The sequence below is a fragment of the Python bivittatus genome, unplaced genomic scaffold, assembly GCF_059951505.1.
Source record: "Python bivittatus isolate LINGU-HERP-01145 unplaced genomic scaffold, Pbiv_v1 ctg000020_np1212, whole genome shotgun sequence".
Taxonomy (NCBI): Eukaryota; Metazoa; Chordata; class Lepidosauria; order Squamata; family Pythonidae; genus Python; species Python bivittatus.
Window position 1 is genome coordinate 121,304,820 of NW_028277030.1, and position 24,558 is coordinate 121,329,377.

Here is a 24,558-nt window from a genome sequence, read left to right on the forward strand (position 1 = left end):
TCGAAAATAGGAACATGGAGAATATAAGATGAAATCAATAGAGCAATTGACTGCAGAGGGATTTAGTTTTTAATTGTTTTCGTATGGACAGTTAAGAGAAAGATTGAAAGCAGATAATAGGACATTTGGAATTGAGCAGAAGACAGAATTTGAAGCTGAACTATGTACAAATGATGAACATGCAATTGCTAAAATGTATAAACTTTTATTGAAATTTGAAACAGAACAAGTGAAAAACTGCCTAGAGTCACTAATATAGTGAGATGGGCAGCATATATAAATTTGAAAAATAAATAAATAAAATAAAATGGGCTAAGAATTTTAGGCACAATATATTGATGGAACAGTAGGAAAGTATATGGTTAAAAGGACTGAAATTTATATTATAACTTAAAAGAGCAGTTTTATAAAATAATACATGACTCCAGAAAAATTGTCTAGAATGTATAAAGGTACTTCAAATTTATGTTGGAAATGTGGACAATATGAGGGGTCTTATCATGCCTGGTGGATTTGTAAAAAAGCCAGAAATTTCTGGGTTCAAATACATATATTTGAAAAATACAAAGAATTTTAAAGATCAACATTCAACTGAAACTAGAACTTTTCTTGCTGGAATTAATGGACAGTCAATTAGAAAAGAGCAATGGAAGATTATTTTTATGTATGTATTTTTATGTAAGATTACTGCTGTGAGACTATTATATGGCAAAAATGGAAATACTCTGAAATATCCCAATGGAGGAATGGTTGGTAAAGATGACAGAACTAGCAGAGATGGCAAAATTAACTTGTTTGATGAGAGAAAGATCAACAACTACATTTATCAGTGACTGGAAACCCCTTATGGACTTTTTGCTGAAAAAAGAGAAAAATGAACATGTGATTTTTGGGTTTGAAGATCAGAAAGGGAAGCTTATGGAAAGAAGGAAACTATGATGTAACCTTAGAGAGAGAGGGTAAAATATAAATGCATTTATAACTGCTGTCAAAAAGATTGGAAGTTGCTTCTTTATAATCTTTTCTATTTCTATTTCTTTTTCTTTCTTTCTTACTCTTCCTTATTTTCTTTGTTTCTTTTCTAATATTTGTATTGTTTTTATCTTGTTAAAATTTCTTCAATAAAAATTATATTAAAAAATGAATTACAAGACACCCAAAGGCAGATAAAACATTGGCCTGCAGCCACTACCATTTTATTTTCTGAGAATGCCCTTGGGGTCTATGTGGAGCCCTGAGGCACTGCCAGAAATACAAGGTATGTTTGCAGCTGATATTTTACCACGTTTCCTACCATTCATTTTTTAAAATTAAAATAGTATTTTAGAAAAATCAATGGGTTAGGGAATTTGGTATTCATCATAAATGTGTTAGCAGGTACACTGTAATCCACAGGCACCAAACTGGTAATGCAGAATGTAACCATGCCTTGTAGTTTGAAACAGTGTACTCCAAAAACAAATCTATTAACTGCTGTTTGAATAAACTAGGATATATCTCACACATTAGTAAACGATGCCTAAATCTGTAGCAAAAGCTAGCATGATGTTCAGAGCAAAGGTCTCCAACTCCCACAGACATCCTTCATTTTCCCAACTAGTAAAGGATACAGAGTTAAAGCTACAATGATAGAACACTTCATGCTTCAAATGTTTATGTCTTAATAACACACTGAAGTTTAACTCCCTTACTCTACATGCTCACTTAAATTACCCTTCCCCAAATTGGCATTGCCTAGATGCATGGAATATAATTCTCAGAATTCCATATCAACTTCTGGGATTTGTAATCAAATACTTCTGGAGAATGCCAGGTTGAGGAAGGCCAATCTAAAACGCACAGAGAACTAGTGTCTGTGGAAACTTTAGAACAAAGGAAAAACAAAATGAAATTCAACACAGTCAAATAAACATTGGCACAGCTGGCGGAGGAACAGGATGTGTTCAGAAAAGTGACTTAGTTCAGCCATGCAATAAGCTCCCTAAGGTATACATGAAATCATCTTTGATTTCAGGCTATAGTTACATGAGATTCTTAATTTATAAATATTCAGACGTGGTTAATATATAGAATATCCAGCTTCAAAATTGAGGTTAAACAAGATGACCTTTTCAAAATGCATGATGCTATAATTATGCCTGTAATTTAATAGTTAAATATTTAACAATATGCTAGCTTCAGGAACTTAATTGATGTAATTTTTATCTACAATTTAGGCATATTGTACAAGAACTTTATATATTTCAGTTACAAAGTATATTTTTGCCATAACTGATATATCTAAAAAACCCATACTACAAAGGCAGAGTAATAGTGTAACAAGAATGTGTATCTTATGAACTTGCTTTGAGAGAATACTGTTTTGAAGACAAATTTCCAAAACTTCGTTTTTAACACCATCCTATTAATAAAGATTTAAAAAGCTTTATCATTAGAAAATAAACAACAGAAGCTACCTTACAATGAAGATGCAAAAATATATTTGCTTTCCAATTATTTCAGCTGAACTCCATGAAACTACAGTATGAATAGTTTTATATCTGACACTTGAAACTACATAAAAACATTTACCCAAGCAACTAAAATGTGGTAATGTATAATAAAGTGAGAAAGGTTCTTTCCAAACTTTTAATTGCAATCTTTAACCAAACCTTTAATCAACTATTTTAAAAACATTTAAGATATATAAAAAATACTAAACAGATCAGTGAAATTTGATTCCAACTATCACTTACTATAAGTGCAGTGGGGCATACTTCTTGTAATTAGTGGTATACTCACTTTAGTTTTAACTCTGACAACTATCAGAAGTACCAAATATTCCCATTAAGCTGTAAATTTTTATAATGATACATTCTAAGGCTTCTGTAATATAAAATTCTCTGGAGCAAAATACTTGAGGTTGTCACTGCTAGTGCTACTCTTGTGAAGAGATGCTAAAAGAATTTCATTTGTATCTTAAATTCTAAGTTATTTTATATTATGAAGAGAAAGATACATGTATGCATATTTTGTTAGCTCTATTATGAAATGGGAAATTAAAAGCATTTGAGTTAATGTTAAAATATTTACATGTTAAAATAATTACACGTGAATAAGCTATATTTATATTTTAAGCCTTTGTGTACTAATTCATTTATAAACTCTTATGTAGAAAAATGGTCAAGAAATGCACTTTCAGACTGTTAGTAGTACAATGGTTGAAGTATTTCTCTTATCTGTTCCAGATATATTTAGTCATGGTCAGTGCAAAAATGGAACAGGAGAACGGGCAGCTGGATCTTTAAGAACTAAGATGGGTCATCACCACAGGGTAAATAATTGAGGTATCTGTCTCTTAGGTCATTTTTTCGAAACAAAATGAGCTCTCTTGAAAAGAGCCCATTCCCTTTTATTATTTCCTTCAAAATGGTACATGGAAGTCAGTGGACAAGATATCTCCATTCTATTTGAAATAGCTGAATGTGGACTTTCACTACTTGTTTTGAGATTTATGACTTTTCTAATACTTTTGCGAGAGAGAGAGAATATACTCTGCTTAGCACTTAAAAATAAAAAAGTATGACTCGTCTGTTATTCTGTCAAAAATAATTAAATGATTCCAACTTTAAAGTTATTCACCTGAAATATTTTCATTTATTAGAGACATCTTGAAAGTTAAAAGGAAAGAGTATAAGAAAGCATTAATGCATTTGTCATGGTTAACTGAAGATGTTACCTAGCCGGGTTACAAAACGTTTGCAAGAAGACAACCAAGCTCAGAGAACCCCAAGGACTCCGCTGTTCAACCCTGAGGTACATATATTCTCTTCTATTGTTAACAGGAATAATTTCATTAGGGACTGCTATTTTGCAAAGCCATACAATTTCTAAGCTTTGGGTGTCCTCAGACTATTTAGTATAATTCCACTTATCTAAATAGATCTTCTAAACACATTTAGATTGGCTACTCAATGTTGATATACTATATGAGTATTTTTTTTAAAAAATTGTGCATATCTACAGAAAAAAATAAGTTTCATTGTTATGTTTTGCATGCATCTTGTATTTATTACAGTTTGTCATTTAACATGGAAGTCATAGGATAATTTGTTCTGGCTCTATTAATTTAACACTATGCAAACTGTTTTTTTATCTAAGCATATCTTGCTGGACTGCTCAGCTCAGGTTGACTAATGTTGTTAAAAGTAGCAATACTGTACTATAGTATCCATTTTGAAATATCAACTGCTTTATCAACAATTTAAAACACTATAACTATGTTAGTGAAGAACTGTTCATTTGAAGGCATGATATACGAGGCCCAGACCTGATTCACTGTATCTATGGGCAAGTCATTTGAATTGCCATTCTCTTTTGTATTCCTGTTTGTAGAAGAGGGGAACATACTACATTCTACTTACTGTGTTGCTGCATGAATTAGGGAATATGTAATGTTTTGTATGACTTTGATAAAACAGCATTGTACATACTTGTGGAGGGACATTTGGATCATAGGCAGATTTGTCTGTTAATGGGACTACCATTACAAACCTTGATGTAAAGAAGATTTTGCATACATGTTGGAGAATGTTGGAGAAATAATTTCAGGTTTCCACATGTTTAAAAACAAATTAGTGAAGGAAGCCATATCTGTATGAAAACAAACGTTTGCAGAGAGAGAGAGAGAGAGAGAGAGAGAGAGAGAAGGAGCAGGACCGCAAACCAGAAAAATGCTTCTGGTTTGTTTGATTATGGAATTAGAATTGTAAACTGGCAAAGAGAAAAATCTGACAAAACTTCATATATACACACACATAAGAAAAGAGTTCCAGTTAATGTGTAAGGTGTATACATTGTTATACAGCTTCATATATGTTACATATATGAGGGGATACAGTCTGTCTTTGAGTTCAAATGGCAATGGGACAGGGGATTAAGAACAACAGTGACATTACACAGACAGCCAATGTAAAGTGCATTTTATGAAAAAATGATTTTGTAAAAAAAAAGGAAATGTAAAAAAGAGAAATGCATGCAAAATGCACCTTGAAGTTATCACCCACCCTTAAAAACATCTTTGTATCTAGACTTAAAAAAAACAAAACCACCCCTATCTCAGTCTGAAGGTGACTTTCCCCCATACAATGCTATAGACATTTTCTTTCCTTAAATCCACCTAGGCACATTTAACACATCGTTATTACCACCATTATCATCATCATCACATAGCATACCATCATTCTTAGTTATTATCACTGTTAATTATCACCATTGAGAAGCGGAGAGAGAGAAAGAGAAAGAGAAGAACGTTACTCGACCTTTCGTCCCCTGCATGTTGCCTGTCAGAGTCGGGCATGTTTTGGTCAAGAACTGGGTTTGGGGGCTTGGAGAATAGGCTTTCAAAGGCCATTGTGCTGGCTGTGCCTGTGTGCAGGGAGGAGGAGGAGGAGGAGGAAGGGGGAGGAAGGCAGAACGCTGCTGCCAGTGGTAGGGCGCTGGGAGAGGAGGTGGAGGCGGCGCGCAGTGGCGCGCACACACAAACACACACACTCACACGGGGGAGCAGCGGTGCTGCGTCTACGGGGCTGGGCGTCGTGAGGCGTCCCCTCGGTGCAGCGGCGAACGGAGACTTCACTCACGGTTTTACTGAATTGGGGGGACACAAACATAGATACACGGAGGGGCACTTTTTAACGGCCGCTCGAGGGGAGGCTGTCCTGCGCCTCACCGGAAAAAAAAAAGATGGGAGATAAAGGCAGCTTATGAGGAGGAGTTCAGTACACACAGACCACGAAGGAAGGAGACGGCAGGAAGAAACAGGCAGAGCGGAAGGGAGGAAGACGGGATACGTTGGCCGGAGAGATGAGCTGCTCTGGTTATGTCTTCCTTACAAACATGGCGCCCGCCCGCTCGCTCGCTACTAGAGAGAGAGAGAGAAAGACGGGAAAAAAGGGGGACCAATAGCGCGCGCGGAATGGGTGGGGGTGGGGGCGGAGGCTGAACACGCTCACAAAATGGCGGCAGTTGGCGTCGCTCACAAAGCGCCGAGGAAGGCTAGGAAGGGAAACAACAGGCAGCTTCTCCCTGGCACCTTTCGAGTCGCCGTGACCGATGCGGCGTTTGGTTGCGCGCTCTTCTGTGCCTCGCTGTCGTCATCGGACATCGGACAGGCTTCCCCGCCCGCCATTGGTTCACGCCGCCGAGGGCAAGATGCCCGTTGGGCGCGCTAGGAAAAAAAAGGGAAAGCGAAAGGCGCGCGCACCCACGCGGCGATGGCGCAATCGCTTTCCGAGGAGATGGCGCGCGGAGAGCGTCGCCTCTTGCGCTTTTCTCGGCGGCGCTTTGGCGTGGGTTTGATAGAGGAGGAGAAGGGAACGGCGCTCGTCCCGGAAAAGCCGGGAAACTGATTAGGAGCATCAAGTTGGTTAACTTATTGTCAGTTCCTACTCACGCTCAGTAATAGTAGGACCGCACTAAGACAAAGGAGAAATGTGTGTTCATGGCGCTAAGAAGATAATAAGTTTTTTAGATATATAGATATATAAAACAGTGTAAATGTATGTCCATGTAGGTAACCTCAGACTAAACCCTGATGATTTCTCCGGTAAAGATATGGAACTTACCTGCAGTTCACAAGACAGAACTGGCATGCCCAGGATGGAGAGAGGGTATTGGTGGAAGGGGGAGATAGGCTTGTAAAACACTGGCTCTGAGCATGTAAGTATATTTGTCATATAATGCTTGCAGGTGTATACAGTTTGCCTTCTCAGACCTGTAAATGCCCACTTAGAACTCAGGTTGTACAACTCATGTTGTAACATTGTGCTACATGCTTACCTAGTAAAAGTTGTGTCTCGAGGCAAACTCAATCCCTGGTGACTTCATGAACACTTTCATATGATTTTTTTGGCAACAGTACAGAAATGGTTTGCTATGGTCTTCCAGGATGTTTTTTAACTTTCCAATGTCTAGCCTATAGTCCTGATCATTTTAATTTTATTCATTAAATTTATATGCCGCCCAACTCCCAGTGGCTCTGGATAGTTTACAAATTGTTAAAAACATTTAAAAACAAGGAAACAAACAAAAAGATGGCAGAAATAGCAAAACTGGATGGGAAGAAAGAAAAAACAACCCCCACAATCTAAACAGGGTTTCAACAACCCTTGCCAAAGGCTTGGATGAAGAGCTGGGTCTTCAGGGCCCTTTGAAACACCAATAGGGTGAGGGCTGTTCAAATCTCGGGAATCTCATTCCAGAGGGAAGAGACTGTTACAGAGAAGTTGTGCTTCCTGATAGATGCATTGTTTAATCGAAGCTGGAGTGTGCCAACCCTGCCAGATTGGACTGGCTGGGCAGATACTATGGGAGACAGGTAGTCCCTCAGGTAACCAGGCCCTGTGCCATGTAGAGATTTATAGGTAACAACCAGCCCCTTGAATTATACCTGGAAGCAAACTGGCAACCAGTGCAGCTCGCAAAGCAAAGGTGTTACATGGGAATACCAAAGCATGCCCATCATTGCTCATGCCTCTGCATTTTGGACCAATTGAAGCTTCTGGGTGACCTTTAAGGGCAGCTCCACGTAGAGTGCATTTCAGTCATCAAACTGTGAGGTGACCAGGGCATGAGTGACTGTCTGAAGGGACGCCCAATTTATGGTTTATGGTGGTTGCCCATCCAAATTCTAACATCTGAGCAGTTCATGGAGAACTGTCTGATCTGTGGTAGAGGTCCAATTGATGCAGACAGTGGCCACATCTGAACTGTGGAACTCTGCCTCAGGAAGCTACATTAGAATTCTCTTTAATAGTCTTTCAGAAGTTGATGAAAATGTTTTGAATTAGAAAAGCTATGTTTCACAAGGAATGTACATTTATTTGGTATATTCTTTTAGCTGTTGTATCTACCTGCTGTACAATCTTTTTTATTTTTAATTCTAATTGTTATTCAGGCTATATTATGTTTCAAAAAAAATATCATTAAAGACATTTCATTCCATAATACATTTGCCCTATCTGTAACGTCACAGGTTATTGGAGACAATACAGAATGAAGTTCCATGTAAATAAGAGCCTTTCCATACAATGATTTCATGTCATTATCCAGAAAGGTGCCACATACATGCCCACTTAGTCACACAGTCAAAAGCACTTTTTCAGAATCAAATCTGAAGTGTTGCATAGCTCTAATTGGTAACATCTGAATAGATTCTAGTGGCTTGTTAAAATTAGTCAGAATGCTTAAATGACATAGTTCAAATATTCTTCCTCTTCATGAAGGAGGCTACTTTAGGAAATGCTTTGGAGATGTTGATAGAACTGCAGCTGACAGAGTTCAGACCAGATATGGAACTGAAACTATATTGGTCACATTTGTGGATGACCTCCACTGGGACCTGGATGAAAAAATTGTGGCTCTCCTAATCGTTCTAGATCTCTCAGAGGCCTTTGGTGCTATCAACCATACAGTAGTACCTTTCTAGACCATCTATCAGGATTGGACTATATAACAGTGGTTCTGCTCTGTTCTAAATGTGCAGTTCCAGCTGATATTGGAAGGGTTGGTATGCTCAACTCCCTGCAGCCTGCCACCACTGCCCCTGTGCCTCTACTTCAGGCCCAGCACTGGCTGGAGTGCTGCCTCAAGCACTGTGCTGTGGCTAGCCCTACGCCAGCTGGCCTCGAACCCCAGCAGTGCCAGCTGGCCTCAAGCCCCAGCACCAGTCTCAAGTCCCACCCGAACTGGCCTGCCTTGAGTCCCAGCACTGGCCTCCAGCCCCAGCACCACGGGTAGCCCCAGTAGCACCGGCCTGTCTCCAACCCCAGCACCGGCCTCAAGCCCCAACAGCCCCAGCCAGCCACAAGTCTCATGCCATAGCAAGTCCTGCATTGCCTCAAGCCTCACACTCCCTAGCACCCACCCATGGCGCCCGCTGCCCCACCTGTAGCTCTCACCCACCAGTTTGTTTGCCTGGGACTCCTGACTCTTCCCAGGCGAAGAAGACAACAAAGGGCAGCTGGAGTTGGCAGCAGGGAGGGTGATCGTAAATGTGGTCAGGCCTGAATTTTTATCATGTGACTGCAGGGGCACTACGACGGCCGGAACTTCAAGGCTGGTTGTAAGTCCATTTTTTCAGTGCTGTCATAACTTAGAATGGTCACTGAACAAATGGACATAACTCAAGGACTACCTATACTATTTTTTTTTAAACTCCAAATACTCCAAATACTTCAAACTCTTTGTCTCATTAGTTTTCCCTGATATGGGATCTTACTTATTCTTCTGTGTTTATTAAAATCTACTTTCTTGAAGTTCCAGATATGTGTTTAACTACACTCAGCATTAGTTTTACTTAACATCAAGAACTTCAGTCAAATGGAAACAGGATAGGACTGTCATAATTGAATTTTCTAATTGTCAGTGCTTTGGTAGTCAGAATCATGTACTATCTAAACCATAAATCAAGGTTAACAAATAGTTAAAAAACCTGGCTTATTGTGATAGTAAGTTTCACAGCACATGCTAAAACATAAAATAATTTAAACTTATTTGCCAGGATTGTGTGAAGACAGCCAAAGAAAGAAAATGAAATCTAGGAGGCCTAAATGTTCTCAATGGCTATAAAATTATTCCTTAGAAAGTAGAAATGGAAAACCATGCGTGAAACCCATATCTTGGAAAGAGGCATGGCTGACCAGAGCATTAAATAAGTGTAATATTTGCTGTACAGAGTTTATTTTTTAAATAATGTTATTAAAGGTTATAATTGCAATAGTAAAAACTAATAGAAACTAAAAGAAGAGTAGAAAGAAAGAGTAAAAAGTGCAAAGGAAAAGAAAGAAAAATATGAATACAGTAAAGAAAAGAAATATATAAAGAAGTGACTTCCAAACTTCATCACAACAAGTATAAACAAATTTAATAATTTTTCACCACCTCTTAATTTACAACCAATTTTCTCTTCATCCCATGTCTTATCTATAAACAAATCCATAAAGCATTTCAGTCCTGGTGTCAGCAAAAGTCCATTAAAGGTTGCCAGAAATAACATATCTACTTTAACCTTGATCAGATAAACTAACTTTATATTTCTTTGTTTTAGATCTAACAATCTTAATCTTTAGTCCATTCAAGTAATGTGGTAGAACTTGATTTCTTTTCATTTCTTTTTTACCCCTTCTCACAAGATTCATCCAAGCTTTAACAAACCTCTTTTGTAAATCCAGTATAAAAGAACTATCCAGGTCACTATCCTTGAAAAGGTTCTACTGTCAAACAGTACAAAAAGTTGGTGTATTGATGACATGTCACATGATGCAGAAGTGGTTTTGTATGATAAACTGAAGAACAGCAGATTTTCTATCCAAATTGATGAGTCAACAGATTTCACCAATAAATGTCATGTTTTGGCATTTGTAAGATTTGTAAATGATGGTGAAATTCAAGAAAACTTTTTCTGCTGCGAAGAACTACATGAAACATGCAAAGGCCAAGATGTATTTAAAGATTTATCTTCATATCTGGAAACAAGTCTGTCTTGGAGGAACTGTGTCGGCATCTGTACTGATGGTGCTCCATCAATGTTTGGCTCCCTGAGAGGTTTTGTTTCTCTTGTAAGAAAAGAAAATCCTGATGTTGTCACAACACACTGCTTTCTTCACAGAGAGGTGTTGGTGTCAAAAACTCTTGGAGATGAAATGAAAAAAGTTCTGGATGATGTTACAAAAATGGTTAACTTTATTAAACAAAGTCCAGTTCACTCAAGATTGTTTTAAAAAACTGTGTGAAAACCTGGACAAAGAGCACCTGTCTCCTGTTACACGAAATATGGTGGCTCAGCAGAGGAGTTCTCAACAGGGTTTTGAGCTGAAGGCAGAATTGCAAAAGTATTTTCGAAAAAATGATATTCCATATTTTGCTGATTGGTTTGAAGATGGAGAATGGTTGCAGAAACTAGCATACTTAACGGACATATTTCATCACATGGACCAGTCTCTGCAAGGCACTGGAGAAGATGGTTTGACTTCAAGTTACAGGATTTTTGGATTTAAAAGAAAACTGAAAGTTTGGAAAAATCATGTTGCAAATGGAAATATTGAAATGTATCCACTGCTGCTTGGGCTTGAGATTGAGGAAGGATACCAGAAAGTCTCAAATCGAATTGAAAACCATCTGGAAGTACTGCAGAACAAAATTGATCAGTACTTTCCCTCCCTTTCAACGCAAATGTATGACTGGGTGAGGAGATCCTTTCTCTGCATCTTCTGCTCAGCCTAGAACTTCACTTCGAAGGAGGGGGAAGAATTTTGTGAGCTGCGGTCTGATCGTACACTCAAGATGAGATTCACTGATCTGTCTGTGGACAAGTTCTGGATTTCTGTGAAAGAAGAGTATCCTGCCATTCATAGGAAGGGATTGAACATTTTGCTGCAGTTTTCAACTTCTTACATGTGTGGGCAAGCCTTTTCTTATTTAACAAGCATCAAAAGCAAAGACAGAAATCATCTTATTTCAGTTGAAGATGAAATCTCTGTGTGCTTATCTCAAGTTTGGCCCAAAATTGAGTATTTGTGCAGCAAAAAACAAGTAGTTTTCACATTAAAGAGGTAAGTTTCATTCTTTATTTTTAATTTAAGAACACTGTTAATGCATATATACAGGCCTATACTTGAAACAAGTATAATAATTTTGTAACTTCTGGGCTATATTTGAGCCTGAATGTGCAGGGGTTCCCCAAAGCCTGAAAAATATTTCAAGGGTTCCTCCAGGGTCAGAAGGTTGAGAAAGGCTGGTCTAGCTTGATAGAAGTTTATTATTTATTCATGTCCACCAGGAGGCATGGTTGAGCTATTTTATGATTTTTTAAGGTAAGCAATAGAACATACAGCCATTCAGATGGAAAAAATTGTGCTTCTCTGAACAAAATATTGACAATTTTCAGAGAGACAGCTATTTTACAATGTAGAAGAAATTCAGCAGGAATCTTGTGGCAATGTTTTTGAAATAAAATTTGTGGGATAAGCCCTGCTCTTCCAAATACTTATAGCCCTCATATTTGTTTTTAAGCATAGTATAAGCACACAATCCCTCCTCCCCCGCACCCCATATGAATGATAGCACTTGGAGTCACCTTTAATACCATGTAATTTAATGACCTATTTGATGTCGGAATCTTAATGCTAGTCACCTTATCTTATTCCAGTAAATTCCATAATATATAAAATTCCACCTTTTTACTGGTATTTGACAGGTAACAATCAAGAAATGTATAATGTTAAGTTATAGCAAGAAATCAAAAGAGATCTTAAAAGGTGGAGAAATTTATAGCCATCTTGGTTAAGGTCAATTGCAATTATTAAAATGAATGTATTACCCAAGATAAATTATTTGTTCCAAATGGTGCCAATTACAATCTCAGAACTTGACAAGAATGGCAAGAAATTGTCAGCAAATTCATATGGTGTGGGAAAAGACCCAGAGTTAAATTAAAAATTCTACAAGATTCAAAAGACAGAGGTGGTCTTGCCCTTCCAAATTTTAAACTGTATCATAAAGCAAGTTGCTTGTCATAGATAACAGAGTGGATAAAATTCCTGAATAGCAGAATGTCAATACTGGAAGGAGCCAGCCTAGCTAATAGGCTTCACATATATTTATGCTACAGAGACACAAAGTTGGGTAAAAATATAAAAGGTCATATTATTAGACAAAGTTTGATTAAAAGCATGGAATTCTATAAGGAAAATAATAAGCCCAACAATTTCACCATTAGCCTTTCCTTCAAATGTGTTCCATGTTGGAGATAATTATAGTAAGAAAAATGTAATTACATATAATGTCCACTCAGATTCAATGAATAGATTAAAGACACAGCAAGAATTATTCAGTGTAGGCCAGAATATACCATGATTGATGTATTTACAAATTGCTGGAAGGATAAAATCTGATCTTAAGAACAAGGGATATTAAGAAAAAAGGCAGAATTTGAAATGTGTATACAAAACCAATATCATATATTAGGGCACATATATAACCTCCTACTTAAATGTGACACAGAGACAGAACAAATAAAAAACTGTATGATAAATTGGATGCAAAATTTTAAAGAAACAGTCACAACACAATAATGGGAAGAATTATTGATCAAATCCATAAAATCCAAGTACAAGTACAATCTAAATCCAAGTACAATCTAAATCCATAAAATCCAAGTACAATCTAAAACAAAATAGCTACAAAATGGTTTACAGATGGTACACAACTCCAACAATAATCTCCAAGATAGACAAGTCATACAGTAATAAATGTTGGAAATGCCATGGAACAGAAGGAACATTTTACCACATGTAAAAAAGAGTCTTGATGTTTTTGAACTTTAGTATTGGAGAAGGCTGTTGAGAATACATGGATAGCCAAGAAAACAAACAAATGGATCATAGAACAAATCAATCCAAAATTCTCACTTGAGGCACAAACAACCAGACTCAAATTATCATCATTTGGACACATTATGTGAAGACCCAGCTCCCTTGGAAATCTATAATCCTGGAAAAGGTGGAATGAAAAACAAGAGGATGGTCACTAGCAAGGTGAATTGACTCAATTACAGTGGCAATGGGTGCATTGTTGGGATACCTGAAGGGCCAGGCTGGGGACAGATCATCCTGGAGAAGGCCTACTATGTGGTCGCTAAGATCTAACACCAACTTGATGACACATAATGTTTTTTTTTATGCATAATTTTATGTACCTCTATCAGGTTCCCCTTTTACCTGTTCTTTCTAAGGTTAAAAAGCCTCAAACATCATGATCTTTCCCAATAAACAATAACCCTCCTCATAGTTTTGATGTTCTTTTCTGTACTTTTTTTCAGTTCTGTAGTAATCTTTTTGAGATGTAGTGACCCGTATTGTATACATTATTCCAAGTCCAATCATACCATAGATTTTACCCCACAGCAAATTGTATTTACCCTTTCTTAATGATGACAAGCATGTAATTCATCTTTTCCCACAACTGCTGTGTATTGGGTTAACATTTCCAGATAACTGCTTATCACAATTCAGTATCAGCCACTATGAGCTCAGATCCTCCCAGTATAAGTATCATTCAGGTGTTTTTGCTCCATCATTTGCAATTATTTCCACTGAATTACATTTGCCATTTTAAAAATCATTCATCCATTTAGTGAGATCCTCTGGAGCTCTTTACAGTCCCTGATTAATACGGGGCCATCAGCAGATTTGGCCAACTCGCTCCTCTTTCCTAATACCAGGTCATTTATAAATGAGTTAAAAGCATTTGCAGAAATCCATATACTTATTCTTGACTTATCAGAACTCTTTTGTCAGCAGTATCCTTACCTCCTCAGAATTAAGTTTTAATTTATAGAATTGCTATATTATCAGGATCCTGTTTAATAAGGGCATCAAAGAGACCTCTCAGGAAGAGGCATGGGAACATTGTGAACATCATTATAATTAAGGAATTAATAGGGGGTATTTGGCTGCAGACAAGCTTATTGTATGGGAGGGTCTACATGGGAGGTGTAAAAAAAAAACCCTTAACTATAACTTGCACAACTATCCGGATGTCCAGGTGGGGTGATATGACCGTGAGAATGTAACCAGTTATCCATTCTGCAGCTTTACCCAGCTCTGGTTCAGTATTTGGTCCTGACCATAGACTGACTTACATAACCTCTGTGGATGTGGAAGATGGCAGTGAGGGAGAATGCCAGGAATCACTCATCTCTCCATACTGAGGTTACCACATCCAAATCTTGGAATGTCATTTTATCTAGATTTTTAAAAATAATGGAGACAAGATAGATGTGCTACTCTGTAGATAGGTTCATACATCACGTTAAACCAAGTTATATTTGGTTTTGTGGTATGTTGTGTGAATTCAGTCCATTATGGTTTATTTTAAAAAATCACTTAACCTAATACTTTCCTGATGGATTATGACTCCCAGAATTCCCCAGACACCATGGTCTTACCTCTGGAAGGCACAGGTTGTAGAAGGCTGCGTTAAAGAATTTATAAAGATGTGATAGAGCCTAGAAGAATTTTTTTCTTATGGAAATATCCATCAAAGTGCAAATTACTTCCATTTACTTAAGTGCAGAATTGTGCAGGAAAACTTCCTATTGGGTTACAAAAATAACTATCTAAATAATTTCAATTCAATATTGTTAATTGTTTTGAGGATTCAAATTCCAGCGTATTTTCAATATTCTTCTCTACATTAAAAAACTAAAATACATTGCTTAAGATCCATCATTTGAGAAAGAGGACTACATTTAAGTACAGTACTTGTTTATTATATCCAGAATAATTTGTCTGCATTCTGTTAGTTTATATATCTAACAGTATACTCTGTAGTCATTCTTTTTCCTCTTCCAAGTGCAAAATTAATGCTCACTTAATAGACAGCTATGCAAAGAACAAGCTCTCCAAAAACATTTAACTATAATTACATGTATTTTGTGTTATGAAGGAAAAATGGTAAGCTCATGGGAAGCTAATAAATGGCCCTTTTTGTTAAATGCAAAGTATAGCTAAAGTTGCCTGGTTTGGCTAACAAAATTTCTTAATACGGCAAACCCTCTCCAGTTGCACAAATACCACAGGAGCCAGGCTTCAGTACATATAACTTAGCAACATACTTAGCAACCATAGCAAATAAAAATATTATGGTTAAAATTTTCGTTAAAGCCTGCAGCGGGATTAATAAGTATTTTGGAATGTGGACTTGCTGTTTGGAGCTAGTATAATGTTTAAATGGAAGAACCCTTCAAATAATGAAATATCTACAGTTTGAGCTTTAAATTCACTCTCATATTTTTGAGAATCAGTTTAATAATCAGATTATCAAATATAGATTGGCTTTGCCAATAGCCTAATTTCATTCAACTCACTGTCTTAGTCATATCTACAATAAACTCTGCACATGCTGAAAATAGTGTTAAGAACCTTTGAAAATGTCTCATGGATTTAGAACTCAACCTAAAGAATTGTGTGACTTCATTCTCAACCAAGGCCTCTGTAATGGCTGGAAAAAAGAAAATATTCTGTAATGGCTGGAAAGTAAAGTTCAGAAGCTTCTACAGAATGAACTAAAGATTAAGATTGTTAGAAGCAAAAGGAAGGAATATAAAGTTGGTTTGTTAAAATGAGACATGTTTGTATAAATCTGGGATCCCTTTTTGCTGACAACAGGACTGGAATGTTAATTATTTATGGATTTGTGTATGGATAAGGGTTGGGTTATAGGAAGAAGAGATACTAGTATGTAACATTATAAGGGGTGATGAATTATTAAGTTTGTTTGTACTTGTGATAAATATTGGAAGCTACTTCTTTAAATATTTTTTCTTACTTTTTTCTTTTCTTTTTTTTCCTGTACATCTTTTATTGTCTTTTCTTTACTTTCCCCTCTTTCTGAGTTTAGTTTGTATTTTCTTTTACTATTTCTATTAAAACTTTTAATAAAAAATTATTTTTTTAAAAAAAGAAGAAGTTATTTCTTTTGGGTTTGGCACTGATTTTTCACCTCAGGAGGGAGGCTATTCAATAGGAGTGGGGCAGCCCCTAAGAAGATCTGCCTTCAAACCCTCAACTCTCTAACTTCCCAAAGAAAGAGAAACACACCTTCCTGGACTGAAGACACAGGACAGGCAGATTTCTCTCTCATCCGAGGATAATAACACCATACACTTCTGTGGCAGACTGTAACTCTTTGCAGTTAACTCTATTCCAAGCAGCTTCCACATCCTCTTTCCTTACATCCACTTTCCATTAATCCTTGGGGAATCAATCTGTCTTCTAATCCTTTTTTGTAAGGGGCTTCTACTTTCTTTTTCTACAGTAATTATCTTTCCTGTACTTTCTGTCATTCCTTTTTTCCTATGCTCATTTCCACCCCAAGATTTGCTCTTGACCCTACAAAAGATGGTCGGTGCCAGATTCAGAACCTCTCACTATCCTTGCATCCTTTACTAATTTCATCATAAAGAATCAAATCAGTCATGCTCTGAGATTTATATTCATTACCATCTCATGTATACCATATATTTGAAAGAAATAGACCTAACAGACATTCCCTGTAACTGAAGACTAAATTTATTAAGAAATATAGAAAAGCCTCACTTTTATCTAAACTACATCTTAAAAACTAGCTAACCAGGATTGGAGGAGCATCCATGTAGTTAATGGTTTGAGATCCAGTTTTTAGAATACCCAGAGACCTACAGTTCTAAGGTCCTCTCTAGCTGTCTTTATGGAATATTCTGTATGCTTTGATTTGCTTTTTAAGATCCCATTTTCATGTAGCTTAGTGCCAATGGGTGGTTTGATTCCTTTTATTAGAAGTTGGTAGAATGTGGCTGAAAGTTAATATAGCCATTCAGCAGCATTTCTGTACAAACTAGATGGGGCAGTTCAGGAGCATATTAAATAAAATTACTCAGTTGGAAGGAACCCTGAGGTCATCTCTTGTAACCCTCTGTATAATAGAGGATCTACCATGCAGAATACAACTACAACATCCACAAGAGATTATTTCCAAGCTTTGCTTAAAGGCTTTCACTTTATTTCTGCATGTGTATCTTACCTATGGGTGCAGACTTATGAAGCAGTATCAAGTATTGATCTGTGTATGAGCAAGTCAGATCTACAGTATTCTGTCACCAGACACAAAATATGTATTCTACATCTCTTATTTGAGGATAATCCATACTGGTTTGCATTCTGTGTTCATATTCTAAGGATAAAGTTTTGACTTAATTGACTTCTGGCTGGGATTTTCAGGGAGTGGTATTTCAAGGTAGGCTGAAATGTGACATTTCTTCAGTTTCAAATGATGTTAAGTATATTCCAGGCTTACACAATGTTTTTCATATGCTTCCTACTTCAAATGGCAAGAAACTGAAATTGGTACTTGCTTAAAGGAATTCAAGGCTGCAGATTGCCTACCCCAACCTTGTGGTGAAGGTGTTGGAATAGGATTCAAATTCTAGTCCAACTTAGCTTCAAGTTCACCTTCAGCCATGGAAGTTCAGTGAGTGATTTTGGGCTAGCTGCTATCCCTCAGTCCAACCTCCCAATTGTGCGACGGACTAGATGGAGGACAGTGCTCCAGTCTCTGGAGCTCCCAGAAGAATGGTGGAATATCAATCTAACAGTTTTATGATGGAAATTTTTTTTCTTCAGTTTGTCAGCTTATAAATTTGCTAGAGAATTTTGAAAAGCCATTTATGCTGAGCTTCACCTAGAAGCTGTTCAAGGAATGGGCAAAGTTTGTTGAGCAAACAACACAGGGTCATCTGACCATAGCAATTTTCACCACTGTATTGGGCATGAAGTAGCTGGACTCGATGTCATTTAGTGAAAAGGCATAGGAAACTTTTGAATGATAAGCAGTGTTTATAGGAAGGAGGATGAAAAATGACAGCCCATGAAAAAATGTGCATTGGGAATGCTGGTCAACAATAGCGGGGAAGGAGGAAGAAGATTCTTCTTGATAACTCCTCAAATAAGAAGAAAGCTTTAGGGAGCATCATTTGCCCACAGTACTGTACAATTAAGTGGTTATTATTTGACCAGGTAGCACTGTTATGGGCCCAAATCAGCAACAGCAAATACCTGAGAATTACCAGACTTGGGCTACAAAATCCAGACAATTACTGAATGACAATAAAGTGTTAAACTTTCTGTATTTCTTTGCTGCCATCCAGGGGATGTCTATGTTTTTGCTGCCCTTCTCCACCGTCTGCCCTCTGGGATGGAAGCCTCATCTTGCCTAACCATGGAGCTAGCCTTGCTTTTATTGCATTAAGAAAGTACAGGTAGTCCTCGACTTACGACCATTAGTTTAGTGACCGTTTGAAGTTACGATGGTGCTGAAGAAAGAGACGACTGGTCCTTGCACTTACAACCATTGCAGCATCCCTGCGGTCATGTGATTAACATTCGGGCACTTGGCAACTGACATATATTTACAAAGGTTACAGCATCCTGGGGTCACGTGATCACCATTTGTGACCTTCCCAACTGGCTTCTGACAGGCAAAATCAATGGGGAACTGCATGATTTGCTTAATGACTGCTGCAAAAATGTTGTAAAATTGGGTGTGGTCATGTGATGCCTCAATCACTGCACTGCTTAACTTTGATAAGTAAAACTATCCAAATCATAGCCCAATTGATATTTCTATTGATTTCAAGGTTAAAAATAAACCTTGCTTTCCCTTTATTTTCTGGTGTAATAAAACACTATAAACAATTAAAGAATATGATTTTAAAAATCCACAATGATAAGATTTCAGTAATAAAACTGCAATAAGTACTATACTAAAACTTTACCAAGAACGTAGTTGGGCAATTAGCTATCTAACCTCGCTAACACACATATGGAAATAATCTATACCAAAGACCTGTTTTTGAAAGCTGGATATGAGCTTCACTAAAAGAGGGTGCTGGAAAAATTATGAAATGGCTCCTAAGTATAGATAATAGCCTTTCTATTTTTCCATGAGTTATTTTTATCTTTGTTGTCTAAATGCTCATAAATGGTGGCTCTTCTCTAAGGGCTATTTTAGTATGTACTGACAGCTTTCCTGTTACAAACTGAAATTATACATTCATTTTTTTTCTTTTGAGAATACCAGATTAGATAACTGGCAATATTGAGTAGATCAATAGCCTCCAAAGTGCTCTACTGGCATAAATTCACAGTAATGTTTTATGAATTAATTTGGGCCTTTTAAGATGAGCATTATGAGCAATTTCTTCCAGGGACCCCAACTGTTTTGCTCCCAGTTATGCTTTGAGAGGGAAACCAATTTTTTGTTTTCACTTTTCAGTATTGAAGAAATTGGTGGGAGAACCTGTTGCCTGAAGTCCCTGTGGGTCAGAGAAGTTGAAGAAAGTGGGGGAAGGAGGAAGAAATAAGCTATATATCATTTTTTCATTATTATATTGCATGGAAATTGTAAAACTAATCACATACCCAACATATCTAATTTTTAAATATATATTTAACAAATTTGTGTAGCTGATTGTCTAACCCAAGGAATTCATGGCAGCTAACAGAAACCAAACATAACCAAACTATACATATCCAATTCAAAAGAAACTCGGTTGAGGCTCCTAAAAATTGCATTTTCAGTATATCAAACAAAACCATACCCATGCCAGGGCTCCATTAAAATTCCAGCAAAGCTATTTAATTACTATATCTGGTGCAGAAGTAAGATAATCCCAGTCAGATTTGTATTTGGCATTTTCTAGTAGATCAGCCCACCAACAAATAACATCATAGTTATGAAGGCCTCTTTGGGTGTACTATGTGTTCAACGCTACAATCTATTGTTTAATGGAGTTAAATAATCTTAAAATTAATTTCAATGTTTTCATTCTTAATGCTAACTTCAATCCCACATTGTTAACTTAATAATGACTTGATGACTAAGCCATAGTGGCTAACCATTAGGCAAAACCAAGCAATCCCCATTATAATTTCAGTGTAATTTATGAGTTGAACCATTATGTAATCATGAAATAGTAAGGAATTAGGGCAAACTCAGTTTGGCTGGGTTTAGGTTAAAATCTGGTTACAGATCTGTGGCTTAATGTGTTACATGAACCTGGGAATTGTGTGTGTTTGTGTATGTCTGCATGACAAAGAAAATGAGAGCCAAAGGTCCTATTCTCATATTCTCTTGACATTGGCCTAAAGATGCCTCACTAATGATTTTTAAGAGCATATTCTCCTGATGTCACCTTTATCTCATTCCCAGTCCATTGCAGAAGCAGCATACATTTGAGAGTAGCTGTTCCAGTTTCAAAATACAGTGAAACTTCATCCTAACAGGGTATTTGTTATTAATGGAAGCCTGGAAGATTCAAGAGAACGTCACTGCAGCAATTCTACATAACTGGGGTGATGATGTTATGCAAATGATGTAAATTGATGCACATTACATCATTACATAAATGATATAAATCACAGTGGATTTTGATCCATGCATGAAAAGCCCATTGCATCAAGGGCTGGTAAATCAAGGTGTCATTGTCGTGCTCATCTTCATCCAATGCAAGTCTTGCGAGGGGACAATCTACAGCACCTCCCTGATGCTGCTGATGGGGCTGGGGTCTATCCAGCAGTTACTGACATTAGAGGCTGCTGCAGGCTCCTCTCCCTCAGTGGCTCAGCACAGTGACTCTCCGTGATTATTTTAGCTTGGGCTGCAGGAAAGACCAGACACCTGGCTTGCTCAGAGGGAGGGGGAGAAGCAGCCTTGAAGAACTCTTTTGAATCTGATGAAGCAGTCTGGCTGAGCTCAGTTTAGTCCTGAGTAAGCACTTATTTGAATGGCAAAATTAAAAGTTAAATGCCCAAGGGGATTGAGAGGGGTTGGTTTTAATTGACCATTAGCACTGTCACTGTTATTATGTCTATTTATTTTCCACTAGCTAGTAGGAATTAGTTATTTGTTCATTCCAGGGGCAAGAAAGAAAGAGAGAATCTGGAAGATGGTTCTGAAGATCTGTGGAGCAGCTGTTCTTGCCCCCAATTTGAAAAGTGGCCCACACAGAACAAGGTCACCTACTTTTAATTCATCTGCAGGTATTAGCAGAGCTTAAACAAAAAGTCAAGGTCTCAAGACTAAAATGTTTTGTGTGGGTTGCACAGGTTATCTGCTTGGTTTAATGCTGACCTGGGATTTAGTGCTTTTCAGATTAGCATTATTCTAGAAAGCAAGTGCTATTCCAGAACAAGCACTAAAAGAAGCTGATAGTTGGCTTCCTTTGAACACACCCACACAAAATACTTGTGCAAAAACAGATGAAGATTTGATAGATAGTTAAACCTGCCACTCTAGCCATCTGTCAAAACTTACTCCCTCCCCAACCCCCCCCCCCCCGCCTTAGCCCAATACCTCATGTTAAGGAGAGCAATTAGTGGCTGCTTTTCCCCTGGCTGGCGACACTTGGTGGGAGGGCAAAGCTAGTCAGGAGAATCCACCAATCACTTTCCTTAACTTGTCTCACAATAAAAATATAAGGACAGCATCACGCCCTGGCCTTATTGTTGAGGCAGAACAATACTGAGCAGTGAAAATGAGTATCTTTCTGCTAACTCAACTACAGAAAGGTAGCACTTTAATGCTATGATGAGGAAGAGCCCAAAGAGAGAAAAGTGGCGGAGGCAAGAGAGAAAAGTAGAGCAATATGGGAGTGTGGCGGCACTCATGTCTGCCGCCTGTGAGTGTTAGCCCCATCCACTTCCTACATGTGGACCTCATTGGATTTGCCCTGAAGCTATGCTATTCTAAGCATTGCTAAGAGAGTGGGGGTGGGGAATGAATCCATGGGATAAAAACTGAATTAATTTCAAGTGAGTAAAGTTTAGCAAATAGAAAAGTAAGAAAACTGTAAGCAAATCAGTTACCCAGATCAAGAGCTTTTGATTCGTTCTTTCACCAGAGAATAAGGCCTATTTTTTAAAAGTATTTGGTGATGCACAGATTAAAAATAAGTACACTGCAGATCAAATCCAAAGCTTATATGCAGTTTTGCCCCATTTCACTTACAAACTGACCATGAACTAGCCCTAATCAGCCTCTTGCTCTCTTGAGCTTTTAAGTGAACTGGATCTAGATCTAATGAGCACACATATTCTTTGGCTTGTGTGTTTTATACTTGAATAATCAAGCCTGATTATCCATGTGGACAATACATCTATTGTCCACATGAGCATGTAAACAACAGCAACATTGTTAAATTCTGATTCATAAAAATAGCAAGTCTTATCTAAATATTGACTTTTTAACTAAAAATACTGCATTTTGTTTTACATTTACATACCACATAAAATCTATACATCTTAGCTGAGAACTGTTTCTGATAGTGGAAGAAAATCTTAGTCATGGTGTTGATTAACTCTTTAAAATATATGTGGCTCTTTGCACTCTCCGGTTATGAATATTTGCATATAAAACATGTAGGATGTTTTTGAATTCACCACTCCCCACACTGGAAAATTTCAGTTCAAGAAATTAAATGAAAAAGTTCACAAAAGCTTCATTTCTAATCACAGCTACTGATGAAAAAGTAAATAAATATCAGACTGTTGCATATTTTGGAGAGTGCATCATACAGATAAATGTTGCATCTGAAAAATTTAAGGGAGAGAAGAAACATAGACACAGGAGAGATTGCTCATCAGTTATGCATTCTATCACATACTGGCCCTGATATCTCTGACATTGTGTTAAACAGAACAATAGCAGTCAGTTTGCTAACTACAGAATGAGTGTTTTTCTCCAAGTACAAAAATAGTACTTTGAGTGCTCCCCCAAGAAAATGGAAGTGGATCTGCATAGGAAACAAATTTGCATTGGTTTGATTACATTAAAAATCAAAATCCTTGGTGGTTTGGAAATGCCTTGAGCTACACATAAGATGATAGCAATCAAGTGTTTCCTCCTTTTTGAAACATTAAGTCTTCTCTGATAGCTTTTGCTGTCCAAATTTTGATGTTTTTAAAAGACAGCTGTAAATATTCTCTGTTTATTTCTTGTTATGCTTTGCTTCAGGGTAATATGTTCTTGGCATATTAAGGTTACTCTGCAGGATACATTAATGAAAAAGAAAAGCAGGTTCTAACAGCTATGATTCAGTCATCAGCCAAAGCAAAGGGCCTGGCAGGAAGCTCGGTAGTAGCTCCTTTGTTGTTTGAGGTATTTGAACTGATGGGCTTCTGCACCTGCACACACATATTTTTTTTTTAAATGACCAGAATATGATCAAGCAGCACTGGGGTTAAATATTATGAGACAAATTATGCTGAATTAAGAATACTAGAACAAGGATACACAGAAATTTGCCCTTTTCTGGTTACTATATTGGCCCTTCTCATCCACTACTATGTACTTCAGCCTTTCCCAACCAGATATTCTTCAGATGTGTTGGACTACAACTCCCAGAATTCCTAGCCAGCATGGCTAAAATTGCTATCTAGGAATTCTTGGGTTTTAGTCATACATATTATGAGAGATGAAGTTGGGGAAAATTAGAATAAAACATAAAGCCCGTAACAGCTAGCTCATATCATATGGGGATAGGCATGACGCTAAGAATTGCAAAACAAGAAGTCTTGTGAGCATAATATATGTTAATATTCTGTCCAAAGTGAAACTATATTAACTTTCCTTTGTAAAAGCATATTTGCTAAATGTATGCACTTCTATTGCTAGCTTTCCCCCATGCACTAGAAATATATCGGGTCTGTGACTCTAAACGTGTGCAAGCAATACAGACACACTGTGCCTCCAGGGAATGCCAAGGCTGTAGGCTCATCTGGAAAGTTGAAAAATCATCCTGGAAGGAGACCAGGAGAAACCACTTCCATATCATGCCAAGAAAAATATCTAAGTATGTCTGTGAAGCCAACAGGACTCCAACTCAACTCAGAGGAGACTTTACTTTTGATGGGCACTCTGCTGAGAATTCTGGGATCACACACATCTATAGGGCAGCAGGCTGGTTCACATAGTGATTAGATT

At 37.4% G+C, this 24,558-nt stretch overlaps 1 protein-coding gene across 4 annotated transcripts in view; it reads right to left on the bottom strand.

Annotated features, from left to right (window-relative positions):
- The window catches only part of ZC3H6 (zinc finger CCCH-type containing 6), a 33,520-nt gene extending 27,336 nt beyond the window's left edge, over positions 1 to 6,184 (bottom strand). For 2 of the 4 annotated variants that reach the window (XM_088148397.1, XM_088148388.1), the window contains exon 1: positions 5,301 to 5,558. In XM_088148397.1, the coding sequence (XP_088004523.1) occupies positions 5,301 to 5,392 (92 nt within the window). In that variant the 5' untranslated portion in view covers positions 5,393 to 5,558. Of the gene's footprint in view, positions 1 to 5,300; positions 5,974 to 6,020 lie in introns of those variants that run through there. The other 2 variants (XM_088148382.1, XM_088148374.1) reach the window with 2 other exon arrangements.
- Between the last annotated feature and the right edge of the window lie 18,374 nt (positions 6,185 to 24,558).